At 36.5% G+C, this 17,030-nt stretch overlaps 1 protein-coding gene across 4 annotated transcripts in view; it reads left to right on the top strand.

The window, feature by feature from the left end:
- heatr1 (HEAT repeat containing 1) overlaps nucleotides 1-17,030 on the top strand; it is an 85,368-nt gene that overhangs the window by 63,818 nt on the left and 4,520 nt on the right. For all 4 annotated transcript variants that reach the window (XM_062030717.1, XM_062030719.1, XM_062030720.1 and 1 more), the window contains exons 33-43: nucleotides 2,934-2,989; nucleotides 3,071-3,194; nucleotides 3,266-3,406; nucleotides 8,327-8,628; nucleotides 11,921-12,071; nucleotides 12,136-12,300; nucleotides 12,360-12,494; nucleotides 12,560-12,664; nucleotides 12,734-12,896; nucleotides 16,580-16,734; nucleotides 16,793-16,942. In XM_062030717.1, the coding sequence (XP_061886701.1) occupies nucleotides 2,934-2,989; nucleotides 3,071-3,194; nucleotides 3,266-3,406; nucleotides 8,327-8,628; nucleotides 11,921-12,071; nucleotides 12,136-12,300; nucleotides 12,360-12,494; nucleotides 12,560-12,664; nucleotides 12,734-12,896; nucleotides 16,580-16,734; nucleotides 16,793-16,942 (1,647 nt within the window). The remainder of the gene's footprint in view (nucleotides 1-2,933; nucleotides 2,990-3,070; nucleotides 3,195-3,265; nucleotides 3,407-8,326; nucleotides 8,629-11,920; nucleotides 12,072-12,135; nucleotides 12,301-12,359; nucleotides 12,495-12,559; nucleotides 12,665-12,733; nucleotides 12,897-16,579; nucleotides 16,735-16,792; nucleotides 16,943-17,030) is intronic.

Below are 17,030 nucleotides of genomic sequence, written 5' to 3'. Positions count from 1 at the left end.
AAGTAATTACATTACTAATTCAATTACTTTTTTGGCAAAGTAACTAATTACTTTTATAAAGAAATGTTCCAAACACTGACACTATCTTTGTCTATGTGGGTGGCAGATATTTAATTTAAAAAAAATATATATATTTTTTTTTTAAGTAAACCAATAATTACTTTCCCTGAGTCATTATTTACATTTGTTAAAAAGTAATTACATGACTAATTAATTTACTTTTTTGGCAAAGTAACAAGTAACTATAATTACTTTTTAAAAGCAATTAACTACATTTGTTAAAAAGTAATTACATGACTAATTCATTTACTTTTTTGGCAAAGTAACAAGTAACTTTAATTACTTTTTAAAAGTAATTAACTACATTTGTTAAAAAGTAATTACATGACTAATTAATTTACTTTTTTGGCAAAGTAACAAGTAACTTTAATTACTTTTTAAAAGTAATTAACTACATTTGTTAAAAAGTAATTACATGACTAATTCATTTACTTTTTTGGCAAAGTAACAAGTAACTTTAATTACTTTTTAAAAGTAATTAACTACATTTGTTAAAGAGTAATTACATGACTAATTCATTTACTTTTTTGGCAAAGTAACAAGTAACTTTAATTACTTTTTAAAAGTAATTAACTACATTTGTTAAAAAGTAATTACATGACTAATTCATTTACTTTTTTGGCAAAGTAACAAGTAACTTTAATTACTTTTTAAAAGTAATTAAATACATTTGTTAAAGAGTAATTACATGACTAATTCATTTACTTTTTTGGCAAAGTAACAAGTAACTTTAATTACTTTTTAAAAGTAATTAACTACATTTGTTAAAAAGTAATTACATGACTAATTCATTTACTTTTTTGGCGAAGTAACAAGTAACTTTAATTACTTTTTAAAAGTAATTAACTACATTTGTTAAAAAGTAATTACATGACTAATGAATTTACTTTTTTGGCAAAGTAACACATAACTTTAATTACTTTTTAAAAGTAATTAACTACATTTGTTAAAAAGTAATTACATGACTAATTCATTTACTTTTTTGGCAAAGTAACAAGTAACTTTAATTACTTTTTAAAAGTAATTAACTACATTTGTTAAAAAGTAATTACATGACTAATTCATTTACTTTTTTTGGCAAAGTAACAAGTAACTTTAATTACTTTTTAAAAGTAATTAACTACATTTGTTAAAAAGTAATTACATGACTAATTCATTTACTTTTTTGGCGAAGTAACAAGTAACTTTAATTACTTTTTAAAAGTAATTAACTACATTTGTTAAAAAGTAATTACATGACTAATTCATTTACTTTTTTGGCGAAGTAACAAGTAACTTTAATTACTTTTTAAAAGTAATTAACTACATTTGTTAAAAAGTAATTACACGACTAATTCATTTACTTTTTTGGCAAAGTAACAAGTAACTTTAATTACTTTTTAAAAGTAATTAACTACATTTATTAAAAAAGTAATTACTTTACTAATTGATTTACTTTTTTGGCAAAGTAACAAGTAACTTTAATTACTTTTTAAAAATAATTAACTACATTTGTTAAAAAGTAATTACATGACTAATTCATTTACTTTTTTTGGCAAAGTAACGAGTAACTTTAATTACTTTTTAAAAGTAATTAACTACATTTGTTAAAAAGTAATTACATGACTAATTCATTTACTTTTTTGGCAAAGTAACAAGTAACTTTAATTACTTTTTTAAAGTAATTAACTACATTTGTTAAAAAGTAATTACATGACTAATTCATTTACTTTTTTGGCAAAGTAACAAGTAACTTTAATTACTTTTTAAAAGTAATTAACTACATTTGTTAAAAAGTAATTACATGACTAATTCATTTACTTTTTTGGCAAAGTAACGAGTAACTTTAATTTCTTTTTAAAAGTAATTAACTACATTTGTTAAAAAGTAATTACATGACTAATTCATTTACTTTTTTGGCGAAGTAACAAGTAACTTTAATTACTTTTTAAAAGTAATTAACTACATTTGTTAAAAAGTAATTACATGACTAATTAATTTACTTTTTTGGCAAAGTAACAAGTAACTTTAATTACTTTTTAAAAGTAATTAACTACATTTGTTAAAGAGTAATTACACGACTAATTCATTAACTTTTTTGGCAAAGTAACAAGTAACTATAATTCCTTTTTTAAATTAATTAACTACATTTGTTAAAAAGTAATTACATTACTAATTCAATTACTTTTTTGGCAAAGTAACTAATTACTTTTATAAAGAAATGTTCCAAACACTGACACTATCTCTGTCTATGTGGGTGGCAGATATTTAATTTAAAAAAATATATATCTTTTTTTTTTTAAGTAAACCAATAATTACTTTCCCTGAGTCATTATTTAAATTTGTTAAAAAGTAATTACATGACTAATTAATTAACTTTTTTGGCAAAGTAACAAGTAACTTTAATTACTTTTTAAAAGTAATTAACTACATTTGTTAAAAAGTAATTACACGACTAATTAATTAACTTTTTTGGCAAAGTAACAAGTAACTTTAATTACTTTTTAAAAGTAATTAACTACATTTGTTAAAAAGTAATTACATGACTAATTCATTTACTTTTTTGGCAAAGTAACAAGTAACTTTAATTACTTTTTAAAAGTAATTAACTACATTTGTTAAAAAGTAATTAAATGACTAATTCATTTACTTTTTTGGCGAAGTAACAAGTAACTTTAATTACTTTTTTTAAAGTAACTTTCCAAACACTGTTCATCCACTATCTTTGTCTCTGCGGGTGGAGGCGGGGCCACTAGCATACACACGCAGAGAAATTGAAATGATCCGGATCATCCCCAAAACGTAACCACTTGTTCCGTCTGACATTTGCTAGAAGTTGTATGAGAATGTGCGTATGGGCAAAGATCACCTGACCTCCATGTTTGTCCTGGCAGGTGGCGGAGGTGCGCGAGGATGACGGCGCTGCAGTTCTCCAGGAGCTTCAGCAGCGGTCAGTTTGCTTGCTAAGAAATGAAAGGAAAAAAGTAAATGTTCCGACTTAAGTTAAATGAACTTGATGAAATCCACCCAGGCTGCTGGAGGAGAACCTGCGTTACATCAACGCTGTCGCTCGCCGCGTGGAGGACAACGCCGACAAACCCACCGCAAAGTTCTGGAGAGTTCTGCTGAACAAAACCTACGACGTCCTGGATAAGGTGGGTGCACGGCGACCGGGCGGCAAGAAGCGACGCAACACGCTTTGTTTGTTCCCTTCCTCCTCGTCCAGGTGAACGCGCTGTTGCCCGCCGACACCTTCATCACGGTGATGAGGGGGCTGATGGCCAACCAGCTGGCGTCCGTCAGGAGGAAGGCCATGGAGCTGCTCAACAACAAACTGCAGCACAGGACGCAGTGGGCGGAGCGACAGGTGAGCATAGGGCTGGGCCATATGGCCTTTTATTAATATCTGGATATGGCAAAATGAGTCGGAATACACACAGGCTAATTTTGACCTACAGGCAAATAAGTGAAAAAAATGTATCTTGGTTGAAATTGAGATTTTCACAAAAATGAGTCCATAAAGCCACAATCTAGCGATCCCAATCATCGAAATAGCAAGAAAACATCTTAAATCACCTTTATTTGAAGGTTTTGTACGAGGTATGTCTTCAGAAATTAGTCCTTTGTGTTAAAATTCCTTGAGAAAATCAAGTGTTTTCAACGCTCACTCGCGGCAATAAGGGGGAATCCCCCTAGCCCAGGAGTCAGCAACCCGCGGCTCTTTGACCACTCTGATGCGGCTCAGCTGCATACTTACCGACCCCCCCGATTTTCCCAGGAGACTTATGGATCTCAGTGCCTCTCCTAGATAACTCCCAGGGAAAATATAATCCTATTTTCACTCTAATTACTAAATTAAAGGCCTACTGAAAGCCACTACTAGCGACCACGCAGTCTGATAGTTTATATATCAATGATGACATCTTAACATTGCAACACATGCCAATACGGCCGGGTTAACTTATAAAGTGACATTTCCCGGGAAATATCCGGCTGAAACATCGCGGTATGATGACATATGCGCGTGACGAAGTCCGAGTAACGGAAGTTATGGTACCCGTAGAATCCTATACAAAAAGCTCTGTTTTCATTTCATAATTCCACAGTATTCTGGACATCTTTTGCAATTTGTTTAATGAACAATGAAGGCTGCAAAGAAGACAGTTGTAGGTGGGATCGGTGTATTAGCAGCGGACTACAGCAACACAACCAGGAGGACTTTGTTGGAGCGCTAGCCGCGCTAGCCGCCGACCTCACCTTGACTTCCTACGTCTCCGGGCCGCCAAACGCATCGGGTGAAGTCCTTCGTCCTTCTGCCGATCGCTGGAACGCAGGTGAGCACGGGTGTTGATGAGCAAATGAGGGCTGGCTGGCGTAGGTGGAGAGCTAATGTTTTTAGCATAGCTCTGTGCAGTCCGGTTGCTAAGTTAGCTTCAATGGCGTCGTTAGCACAGCATTGTTAACCTTCGCCAGCCTGGAAAGCATTAACCGTGTATTTACATGTCCACGGTTTAATAGTATTGTTGATTTTCTATCTATCCTTCCAGTCAGGGGTTTATTTTGTTGTTTCTATATGCAGTTAAAGCAAGATGCTATCACGTTAGCTCGTAGCTAAAGCATTTCGCCGATGTATTATCGTGGAGATAAAAGGCACTGAATGTCCATTTGGCGTTCTCGACTCTCATTTTCAAGAGGATATAGTATCCCAGGTGGTTTAAAATACAAATCCGTGATCCACAATAGAAAAAGGAGAGAGTGTGGAATCCAATGAGCCAGCTTGTACCTAAGTTACGGTCAGAGCGAAAAAAGATACGTCCATCGCTGCCTCTCAAGTCCTTCACTGTAACGTTCCTCATCTACGAATCTTTCATCCTCGCTCAAATTAATGGGGTAATCATCACTTTCTCGGTCCGAATCTCTCTCGCTCCATTGTAAACAACGGGGAATTGTGAGGAATACTAGCTCCTGTGACGTCACGCTACTTCCGCTACAGGCAAGGCTTTTTTTTATCAGCGAGCAAAAGTTGCGAACTTTATCGTCGATTTTCTCTACTAAATCCTTTCAGCAAAAATATGGCAATATCGCGAAATGATCAAGTATGACACATAGAATGGATCTGCTATTCCCGTTTAAATTTTAAAAAATCATTTCAGTAGGCCTTTAAAGAAGTGCCCTGATTGCACTGTAGTAATTGTTCTCTATAACATTTACAAACTGCGTGCCAGCCCGGCCACATGTTGTATGTAGCTTTTACTTGCACATGTAGGAGACAGCAAAGCCTACTTAGTCATCAGCCACACAGCTTACACTGACGGTAGCCGTATCAAACAACTTTAACACTGTTACGTTACAAATATGCGCCACACTGTGAACCCACACCAAAAAAGAATGAAAAACACATTTCTGGTCCTTACGGTAGCCCGTAAGGACCAGATGAGTAGCCCGCTGGCCTGTTCTAAAAATAGCTCAAATAGCAGCACTTACCAGTGAGCTGCCTCTATTTTTTTAAATTGTATTTATTTACTAGCAAGCTGGTCTCGCTTTGCCCGACATTTTTAAATCTAAGAGAGACAAAACTCAAATAGAATTTGAAAATCCAAGAAAATATTTTAAAGACTTGGTCTTCACTTGTTTAAATAAATTTATACATTTTTTACTTTGCTTCTTATAACTTTCAGAAAGACAATTTTAGAGAAAAACAACCTTAAAAATGATTTTAGGATTTTTAAACACATATACCTTTTTACCTTTTAAATTCCTTCCTCTTCTTTCCTGACAATTTAAATCAATGTTCAAGTATTTTTATTTATTTTTTTAATTGTAAAGAATAATAAATACATTTTAATTTAATTCTTCATTTTAGCTTCTGTTTTTTCGACGAAGAATATTTGTGAAATATTTCTTCAAACTTATTATGATTAAAATTTCAAAAAAAAAATTCTGGCAAATCTAGAAAATCTGTAAAATCACATTTAAATCTTATTTCAAAGTCTTTTGAATTTCTTTTAAAATTTTTGTTCTGGAAAATCTAGAAGAAATAATGATTTGTCTTTGTTAGAAATATAGCTTGGTCCAATTTGTTATATATTCTAACAAAGTGCAGATTGGATTTTAACCTATTTAAAACATGTCATTAAAATTCAAAAATTAATCTTAATCAGGAAAAATTACTAATGATGTTCCATAAATTATTTTTTTAATTTTTTCAAAAAGATTCAAATTAGCTAGTTTTTGTCTTCTTTTTTTCGGTTGAATTTTGAATTTTAAAGAGTCGAAATTGAAGATAAACTATGTTTCAAAATTTAATTGTCATTTTTTTTCATGTTTTCTCCTCTTTTAAACCGTTCAATTAAGTGTAAATATCATTAATTATTAATAATAACATAGAGTTAAAGGTAAATTGAGCAAATTGGCTATTTCTGGCAATTTATTTAAGTGTGTGATTTTAGGCCATCTTCATGCAACCAGAAGGAGCTTTTGTAACCTGTTTTGTAAAAGTTATTATGGGCCTGCTGCATTGCAAGCGGCCCATATTATTATTGCTCGTACTTCACAGTTTATTATTGTTTTTCTATCCTAAACTCTCGCGAATAATACGCGACAGACCAACCAACAAAGCCCTACATATCTTACACCGCCGGAAAGGTCTCGGTAAGTGCAACAGGTGGGGTACATTTCGTGTTACCGTGGCAACGCTATTCCGAAAACTAACCGCTATGGGCCCATCGAATGAGTATGCATCCTTCATAATGGCGGATGTTGCCAGCATAACGCTTCAAACTGCGAGAAAATGTTATGTCCAATGTTTGGTTTTGGCTTTACGGCCTGATAACTTTGTATGTGAAACATGCTAACTGTTAGCATGTTTACGTTTGCTTGTTAGCATCCTAACATTTCAAGTGCTACCTTTTTGAGCTAATTGTGTAACCGTTTACCCGAGAGTCATATAACTTGATATGCGAAACTTGTTAGCTGTTAGCATGCCAGCATACTAACATTAACACGCTAACATTTTAGCTAGCTTTACGTTTTTTTTTCTCTAATTACACATCCATAAACCTTACAGTGATATAACTTGATATGCGACACTTGTTAGCTGCTAGCATGCTAGCATACTAACATTAACACACTAACATTTTAGCTAACTTTACGTTTATTTCTCTAATTACACATCCATAAACCTTACAGTCATATAACTTGATATGCGACACTTGTTAGCTGCCAGCATGCTAATGTTAGCATGCTAGCATACTAACATTAACACACTAACATCTTAGCTAACTTTACGTTTATTTCTCTAATTACACATCCATAAACCTTACAGTCATATAACTTGATATGCGACACTTGTTAGCTGCTAGCATGCTAATATTAGCATGCTAGCATACTAACATTAACACGCTAACATTTTAGCTAACTTTACGTTTATTTCTCTAATTACACATCCATAAACCTTACAGTCATATAACTTGGTATGTGACACATGCTAACTGATAGCATGTTAACGTTAGCTTGCTAGCAAGCTAACATTAGCATGTTGACTTTTTGAGCTGAATTTTCAACCGTTTACTCCACAGTCATATAACTTGGTACTTTACGTTTATTTCTTTAATTACACATCCATAAACCTTACAGTCATATAACTTGGTACGTGACACTTGTTAACTGTTAGCATGCAAACATGAGCATGCTAGCAAGCTAATATTAGCAGGCTAACTTTTTTTTGTGCTTATTTTTCACTTTTTTCCTCTACTTCCGCAGCCATACACCTTACAGCCATATTACTTGATATGTGAGACATGCTAACTGTTAACATGCCTTTTTTAGCAAACGTGCTAAGTGTTAGCATTTTAATGTTAGCATGCTAATTTTTTTAGGCTAGCTGTGTAGCTCATTTTGTGCACTAATGCATCAAACTGATGGATTCAGACACTGGGCACCATCTTAAAAGTACGGCGGCTTCCAGGGCACAGATAGCAGGCCCATCAAAATTTCTGCGGGAATTTTCTAGTTATTATTATTATTATTATTATTATTATTATTATTATTATTATTATTATTATACCACATAATCCATTGCTCAAATCCGTTTCAATGGAGTCATCACCCTGGGAATCGGAATGGTATCGACTCGCACCCCAACTAGTTAGACAAAAACAAATTTTCAGCACAAACGTTTGGGACAAGTTTGTATATTTTGCCCAGGTGGGGGCGGGGCTAACTTCACGCAGGTACAAAGTACACCTTAGCGAAAGGAAGACGGCATCAAAGTGTCTCTCTCCCGCAGATCACCGCTCTCTTAGAGCTCATCAGCGACCTCCTCGCCGTGGTGGGCAAAAGTACCGGCGCGGCCGTGCAGGAAGCGGCGGCGGAGCAGACCGTCAACCGGCAGACGGCGCTCTACAGCCTCAAGCTGCTCTGCCGCAACTTTGGCTCCGCCCACCAGGAGGCGTTCCTCCCCGTCCTTCTGCACGCCACGGAGGTGGCCTCGTTGCCGCAGGAGGAGAAGAACGTGATGGCGAGCGCTTTGCTCTGCGTCGCCGAGGTGGTCGGCGCCCTCAAAGCCCTCGCCATCCCGCAGCTGCCCAGGTGAGCACTTCCTGCCTGTCTCCTGATTGGCTGTGAGAACGTGTGATGTAGAGATCAATTAATTATTATTATTATTATTCATATATTGTTTTTTACAAGAGAACTCCAGCAGTGATAGCAGGATTTCAACAATCAATCATTAGTAAATAACCACTCATCAATTCAACAATAGCAATTTCTCTCAATGTCCATCCATTCATCCATTTTATACAGCTTGTCCCTTTTGGGGTAAATGCATTCGGGCGGAAGGCGGGGTACACCCTGGACAAGTCGCCACCTCAACACAGATAGACAACATTCACACACTAGGCCCAATTTAGTGTTGTCAATCAACTTATCTTTGGAGGTGGGAGGGGCCTATCCCCAGGTGCATGTCTTTGGAGGTGGGAGGGGCCTATCCCCAAGTGCATGTCTTTGGAGGTGGGAGTGGCCTATCCCCAGGTGCATGTCTTTGGAGTTGGGAGTGGCCTATCCCCAGGTGCATGTCTTTGGAGGTGGGAGTGGCCTATCCCCAGGTGCATGTCTTTGGAGGTGGGAGTGGCCTATCCCCAAGTGCATGTCTTTGGAGGTGGGAGTGGCCTATCCCCAGGTGCATGTCTTTGGAGGTGGGAGTGGCCTATCCCCAAGTGCATGTCTTTGGAGGTGGGAGGGGCCTATCGCCAAGTGCATGTCTTTGGAGGTGGGAGTGGCCTATCCCCAGGTGCATGTCTTTGGAGGTGGGAGGGGCCTATCGCCAAGTGCATGTCTTTGGAGGTGGGAGTGGCCTATCCCCAAGTGCATGTCTTTGGAGGTGGGAGTGGCCTATCCCCAGGTGCATGTCTTTGGAGGTGGGAGGGGCCTATCCCCAGGTGCATGTCTTTGGAGGTGGGAGTGGCCTATCCCCAGGTGCATGTCTTTGGAGGTGGGAGGGGCCTATACCCACGCAGTCATGGGGAGAACATGCAACCTCCACACAGAAAGATCCCAAGTCCGGGATTGAACTCAGGACTACTCAGGAACTTGGTATTGTGAGGCACACGCACTAACCCCTGTGCCACCGTGCTGCCCCACCGTCAATAATTCTTCCCAAATATGTTTTGATATCCGACAGGTCATTTGTTTAAGTTGACGTCTTCTCCGGTCAGCTCGGTTGCTTTCACAGCGACACTCGTACGTCAACCTTCCCTTCCTTTACTTCTCGCAGCGCTGGTCGCCCACAGTCCAGTTTTTGTCCTTCTTTCCTGGTACCGTTTTTTTGTTTTGGCCACTCTAGCGATGGAGTCGCTCGACAAGCCTCCGTCCCCAACACTTGTAGCGTGGGTTTACTAAAGGAGCGCCTCCAGTTTCATGATCAATCATATCTGTAGTGGGAAAGTTGGGACTTTCGTACATGAACTTGTTAAAACATTCCAATTTTTTTCTGGGATTCCAGTTTTTGTTTTTCTTTCCTGGCACATTCCTGCGGTCTATTTTATACGGAGTCGCTCGACAAGCGTCCGTCCGCAACACTCGGAGCGTGGGCTCAGTAAAGGAGCGCCACCAGTTTCATGATCAATCAAATAACACGACATTTAGAGATGGACGGACATGAAGACCACAGAAAAGATACCTCGGCCGAAAATGCAAACTTTTGTGTAATTATCTTGACAAATATGAGATGATTCTATAAGTAAAGAAGGTGAGGCAGCAGCTCACACATTCTCATACTTTCTGTAACATCCAGGAAGAAATCTCAATTATAATCCTGGTGAAGGAGCCCAGAATTAAATGTTGACAATATTTCATAAACCTTACAAAGTATTAAATCCATCAAAGTGTATAAAATGGAGTAAATGAGTTATTGTGATGTGGACAAATGTCATATTTTGACCTATTTTCCCAGGAGATATTAAGAAATAAAATGTAGATGTTTCTCTTAGACCAGGGGTCACCAACCTTTTTGAAAGCAAGAGCTACTTCTTGGGTAGTGATTAATGCGAAGGGTTACCAGTTTGATACACACTTCAATAAATTGCCAGAAATAGCCAATTTGCTCAATTGACCTTTAACTCGATGTTATTATTAATAATTAATGATATTTACACTTAATTGAACGGTTTAAAAGCGGAGAAAACACGAAAAAAAATGACAATTAAATTTTGAAACAAAGTGTATCTTCAATTTCAACTCTTTAAAATTCAAAATTCAACGAAAAAAAGAAGAGAAAAACTTAAAAAAAGAATTTATGGAACATCATTAGTCATTTTTCCTGATTAAGATTAATTTTAGAATTTTGATGACATGTTTTAAATAGGTTAAAATCCAATCTACACTTTGTTAGAGAGACAAAACTCAAATAGAATTTGAAAATCCAAGAAAATATTTTAAAGACTTGGTCTTCACTTGTTTAAATAAATTAATTTTTTTTTTTACTTTGCTTCTTATAACTTTCAGAAAGACAATTTTAGAGAAAAAATACAACCTTAAAAATTGTTTCAGGATTTTTAAATAAGATTTGAATTTGATTCTACAGATTTTCTAGATTTGCCAGAATAATTTTTTTAAATTTTAATCATGATAAGTTTGAAGAAATATTTCACAAATATTCTTCGTCGAAAAAACAGAAGCTAAAATGAAGAATTAAATTAAAATGTATTTATTATTCTTTACAATAAAAAAAATACATTTACTTGAACATTGATTTAAATTGTCAGGAAAGAAGAGGAAGGAATTTAAAAGGTAAAAAGGTATATGTGTTTAAAAATCCTAAAATCATTTTTAAGGTTGTATTTTTTCTCTAAAATTGTCTTTCTGAAAGTTATAAGAAGCAAAGTAAAAAAAATAATGAATTTATTTAAACAAGTGAAGACCAAGTCTTTAAAATATTTTCTTGGATTTTCAAATTCTATTTGAGTTTTGTCTCTCTTAGAATTAAAAATGTCGGGCAAAGCGAGACCAGCTTGCTAGTAAATAGACAAAATGTAAAAAATAGAGGCAGCTCACTGGTAAGTGCTGCTATTTGAGCTATTTTTAGAACAGGCCAGCGGGCTACTCATCTGGTCCTTACGGGCTACCTGGTGCCCGCGGGCACCGCGTTGGTGACCCCTGTCTTAGACACACGTGATAAAGTAATGGATGATAAATTAAAGACAACATCAAACATGTCACTACTGGTCCCACCTTTCCTATAAAATGTTCAAAACAACTTGTAATATTCATCTTTAAATAACTCCAAATATGGCTTCCGGGCCTCCTGGACTACTAACAGTGGGTATGATCCCTGGAGAACGTAGTGGGTGTATGTCCGGCGTGACGAGCGGGTGTTGCCCCGCAGGTTGATGCCGGCCGTGCTGCTCGCGCTGAGCGACAGGAAGGAGCTGCTGACCAACGAGATCTACCTGCTGAGCGCCGTCACCGCCCTGCACCGCGTCACCGACACCCTGACGCACTTCATGAGCCCGTACCTGCAGGACACCACCATACAGGTGTGCACACCCTTGCTTTCCCCTGCTTTGAAGAAGTCTCCGACTCATTTCCTGTCCCCGCCAGGTCTGTCGGCTGACGCCCGCGCTGGAGGATTGTCCGTCGTCCTCGTCCAGCCTGGTGTCCGTGCGTCTCCACTCCCTCAGGAGCTGCCTGGCCACCAAGCTGCCCCCCAGGGTCCTACTGCCCGTCATCACCAGGTGCTTCAGCGTCCTGGTGGTGGACAGGAAGGTGAGTCGGGGAAACCTTTCCCACGCCGAGCAGGCGCTGACCTGGGGGCTTCCTCGCAGGGCCAGCTGGGGGCGCTGATGAGCATCCTGAAGGAGCACATCAGTCACATGGAGCGAGATCAGCTCAACTTCCACCAATCAGAGCTCACCGCCTTCTTCCTCGCCGCGCTCAACTTCCGAGCCGACCACTGCCAGGTGCGTTTGTTTGTTTGTCTGCCGTTGTTTTGTGGAGCGTCTGACGTCTGCGTGCCACCGTGCAGGGCGACCTGGCGAGCACGGCGCGGGTCGAGGGCAGCGTGATCGACTGTCTGGTCGCCATGGTGATGAAACTGTCCGAGGTCACGTTCCGGCCGCTCTTCTTCAAGGTAACGTGACGCACTTGCAGCGTCTGCCGTCATGGAAACACTCGCCCAGTCACCGTGTTTGTCCCTCAGCTGCTGGACTGGAGTAAGTCTGGGAGTCGAGAACGCCTGCTGACCTTCGTCACGCTCGCCGACTGCATCGCCCAGCGCCTCAAGGGTCTCTTCGTCCTGTTCGCCGGGAACCTGGTCAAGCCCTTCGCCGACCTGCTGCAGCAGACCAACGTCTCCAAGACGGGTGACGCCCCTTCCTGACTCTTTTTATTTATTTTTCATTTTTTCCTGACTCTTTTTATTTATTTTTCATTTTTTCCTGACTCTTTTTATTTATTTTTTATTTTTTCCTGACTCTTTTTATTTATTTTTTCCTGACTCTTTTTATTTTTTCCTCTTTTTATTTATTTTTTATTTTTTCCTGACTCTTTTTTTTTCTTTTTTTTTTCCTGACTCTTTTTATTTATTTATTTATTTTCCTGACTCTTTTTATTCATTTTTTTTTATTTTTTCCTGACTCTTTTTATTTATTTATTTTTTTTTCTGACTCTTTTGATTTATTTTTTATTTTTTCCTGACTCTTTTTATTTTTTTTCCTGACTCTTTTTATTTATTTTTTCCTGACTCTTTTTATTTATTTTTTATTTTTTCCTGACTCTTTTTATTTATTTTTTCCTGACTCTTTTTATTTATTTTTTATTTTTTCCTGACTCTTTTTATTTATTTTTTATTTTTTCCTGACTCGTTTTATTTATTTTTATTGAACACACAAACAGTATTAAGTAACAATTCTTGTATTTATTGAACACACAAACAGTATTAAGTAACAATTCTTGTATTTATTGAACACACAAACAGTATTAAGTAACAATTCTTGTATTTATTGAACACACAAACAGTATTAAGTAACAATTCTTGTTTTTATTGAACACACAAACAGTATTAAGTAACAATTCTTGTATTTATTGAACACACAAACAGTATTAAGTAACAATTCTTGTATTTATTGAACACACAAACAGTATTAAGTAACAATTCTTGTATTTATTGAACACACAAACAGTATTAAGTAACAATTCTTGTATTTATTGAACACACAAACAGTATTAAGTAACAATTCTTGTATTTATTGAACACACAAACAGTATTAAGTAACAATTCTTGTTTTTATGAACACACAAACAGTATTAAGTAACAATTCCTGTATTTATTGAACACACAAACAGTATTAAGTCACAATTCTTGTATTTATTGAACACACAAACAGTATTAAGTAACAATTCTTGTATTTATTGAACACACAAACAGTATTCAGTAACAATTCTTGTTTTTATTGAACACACAAACAGTATTAAGTAACAATTCTTGTATTTATTGAACACACAAACAGTATTAAGTAACAATTCTTGTATTTATTGAACACACAAACAGTATTAAGTAACAATTCTTGTATTTATTGAACACACAAACAGTATTAAGTAACAATTCTTGTATTTATTGAACACACAAACAGTATTAAGTAACAATTCTTGTTTTTATGAACACACAAACAGTATTAAGTAACAATTCCTGTATTTATTGAACACACAAACAGTATTAAGTCACAATTCTTGTATTTATTGAACACACAAACAGTATTAAGTAACAATTCTTGTATTTATTGAACACAAACAGTATTCAGTAACAATTCTTGTATTTATTGAACACACAAACAGTATTAAGTAACAATTCTTGTATTTATTGAACACACAAACAGTATTAAGTAACAATTCTTGTATTTATTGAACACACAAACAGTATTAAGTAACAATTCTTGTATTTATTGAACACACAAACAGTATTAAGTAACAATTCTTGTATTTATTGAACACACAAACAGTATTAAGTAACAATTCTTGTATTTATTGAACACACAAACAGTATTAAGTAACAATTCTTGTATTTATTGAACACACAAACAGTATTAAGTAACAATTCTTGTTTTTATGAACACACAAACAGTATTAAGTAACAATTCCTGTATTTATTGAACACACAAACAGTATTAAGTCACAATTCTTGTATTTATTGAACACACAAACAGTATTAAGTAACAATTCTTGTATTTATTGAACACACAAACAGTATTCAGTAACAATTCTTGTTTTTATTGAACACACAAACAGTATTAAGTAACAATTCTTGTATTTATTGAACACACAAACAGTATTAAGTAACAATTCTTGTATTTATTGAACACACAAACAGTATTAAGTAACAATTCTTGTATTTATTGAACACACAAACAGTATTAAGTAACAATTCTTGTATTTATTGAACACACAAACAGTATTAAGTAACAATTCTTGTTTTTATGAACACACAAACAGTATTAAGTAACAATTCTTGTATTTATTGAACACACAAACAGTATTAAGTAACAATTCTTGTATTTATTGAACACACAAACAGTATTAAGTCACAATTCTTGTATTTATTGAACACACAAACAGTATTAAGTAACAATTCTTGTATTTATTGAACACAAACAGTATTCAGTAACAATTCTTGTATTTATTGAACACACAAACAGTATTAAGTAACAATTCTTGTTTTTATGAACACACAAACAGTATTAAGTAACAATTCCTGTATTTATTGAACACACAAACAGTATTAAGTCACAATTCTTGTATTTATTGAACACACAAACAGTATTAAGTAACAATTCTTGTATTTATTGAACACACAAACAGTATTAAGTAACAATTATTGTATTTATTGAACACACAAACAGTATTAAGTAACAATTCTTGTTTTTATTGAACACACAAACAGTATTAAGTAACAATTCTTGTATTTATTGAACACACAAACAGTATTAAGTAACAATTCTTGTTTTTATTGAACACACAAACAGTATTAAGTAACAATTCTTGTATTTATTGAACACACAAACAGTATTAAGTAACAAGACACAATTACAGTTATAGAAAGGAAAGTAAGAGACAATACAACAAAAAATACGAAACATTGTGCTTATCCAAAACAATTTCCATTACTTCAATATTGACAATAATTTGAGGACTTTTATTTTTAACCATTTTCCAAGGTTGTATTAATTTGAAGTCAATCGTACAGGAAAACGTGGGTTTCACTTTAAAGGGGAACTGCACTTTTTTATTTTGCCTATCGTTCAAACTCATAAAGACAAGACAGATGTTTTTGTTTTTTTTTTAACGAGGAGAGCGCATGGACCTGCACCCTCGCACAGTGTCGTCCCACGCTCTGACGAAAGGGTTCCACGCCTCCTCCTTTATTTGGGCCTTTTCTGATCACATCGCTGCAGCTGTTTCTAAGGGGAGGGGGTCATAAACAGCTGCCGCACTCGGTCATAAACAGTTCAAAGAAAAGGTGCCTGGAGCGGTGTCAGGTTTTCCCCCTCTCTGCTTTGTAGACCTTGGGTCATGACAAGGTCTTCCTGTGGCTGTCCAATAGATCAAAGAAACCGACACCTCCACGTTGCATCCCATCGCACACAGTGGAGGTTTACAAGCTGTATGCAGGGCGACCTGAACTCGTGGGAACACAAGTTGTGTGATAACTTCTATACAATTATTCTGACAAGAATGACACGGAAAAAACGCTTGGCTCCACCCCCTTTTCTTGGCGAGGATTATGAGTCATTCTTCATCTAAACAGGAATATATGAACATTCTAGCAGTCGGCATCCTAATGACAGCAGACTTTGTACAGTAAGGGATGTTTTATTATGTTTGTTGTATAAATAGTCTGTCTGCGTCAGCACTTGTAATAACAATGTCACTAATACTTGTTTGTGTTCAAGTCAGGAAGTGTCAATGGAGTATTGTTGGCACGACTGTCCTAAAACAAAACGTCCCTTTCTGCGTGCCATGTGACAACTTCCGACATGGTGTCCTCCTCCAGGCCAGCAGCTGTTTGAGGGTGTTGTTGGCGTGGAGAAGACCCACCTGCTGCTCTGCGGCGTCCTGGACTGCATGCACAAGATCTTCCTGTACGACACGCAGCACTTCCTGAGCAGGGAGCGAGCAGACGCCCTGATGGCGCCCCTGGTGGAGCAGGTGAGAGCGGCCGTGTGGGACGGACGGCGGGTGTTGACTGACGGCTGAATGATTCCAGCTGGAGAACGGTGTGGGCGAGTACCAGCAGAGGGTGACCCAGCACCTGCTGCCATGTGTGGGTCAGTTTGCTGTGTCGCTGGCTGACGACACTCAGTGGAAGAGTCTCAACTACCAGGTCCTGATGAAGAGCCGACACTCTGACGCCAAGGTGACGCCTTTCTGCATAGTCATAGCATTTTACTATATAGCCCAAATGATTTGCTATAATGGCTCTAAGAGCTTTCACACACTTGTTG

The sequence above is a fragment of the Entelurus aequoreus genome, linkage group LG21, assembly GCF_033978785.1.
Source record: "Entelurus aequoreus isolate RoL-2023_Sb linkage group LG21, RoL_Eaeq_v1.1, whole genome shotgun sequence".
Taxonomy (NCBI): Eukaryota; Metazoa; Chordata; class Actinopteri; order Syngnathiformes; family Syngnathidae; genus Entelurus; species Entelurus aequoreus.
Note: the sequence above shows the minus strand (reverse complement) of the source record. Positions and strands in the feature narration are given on the sequence as shown.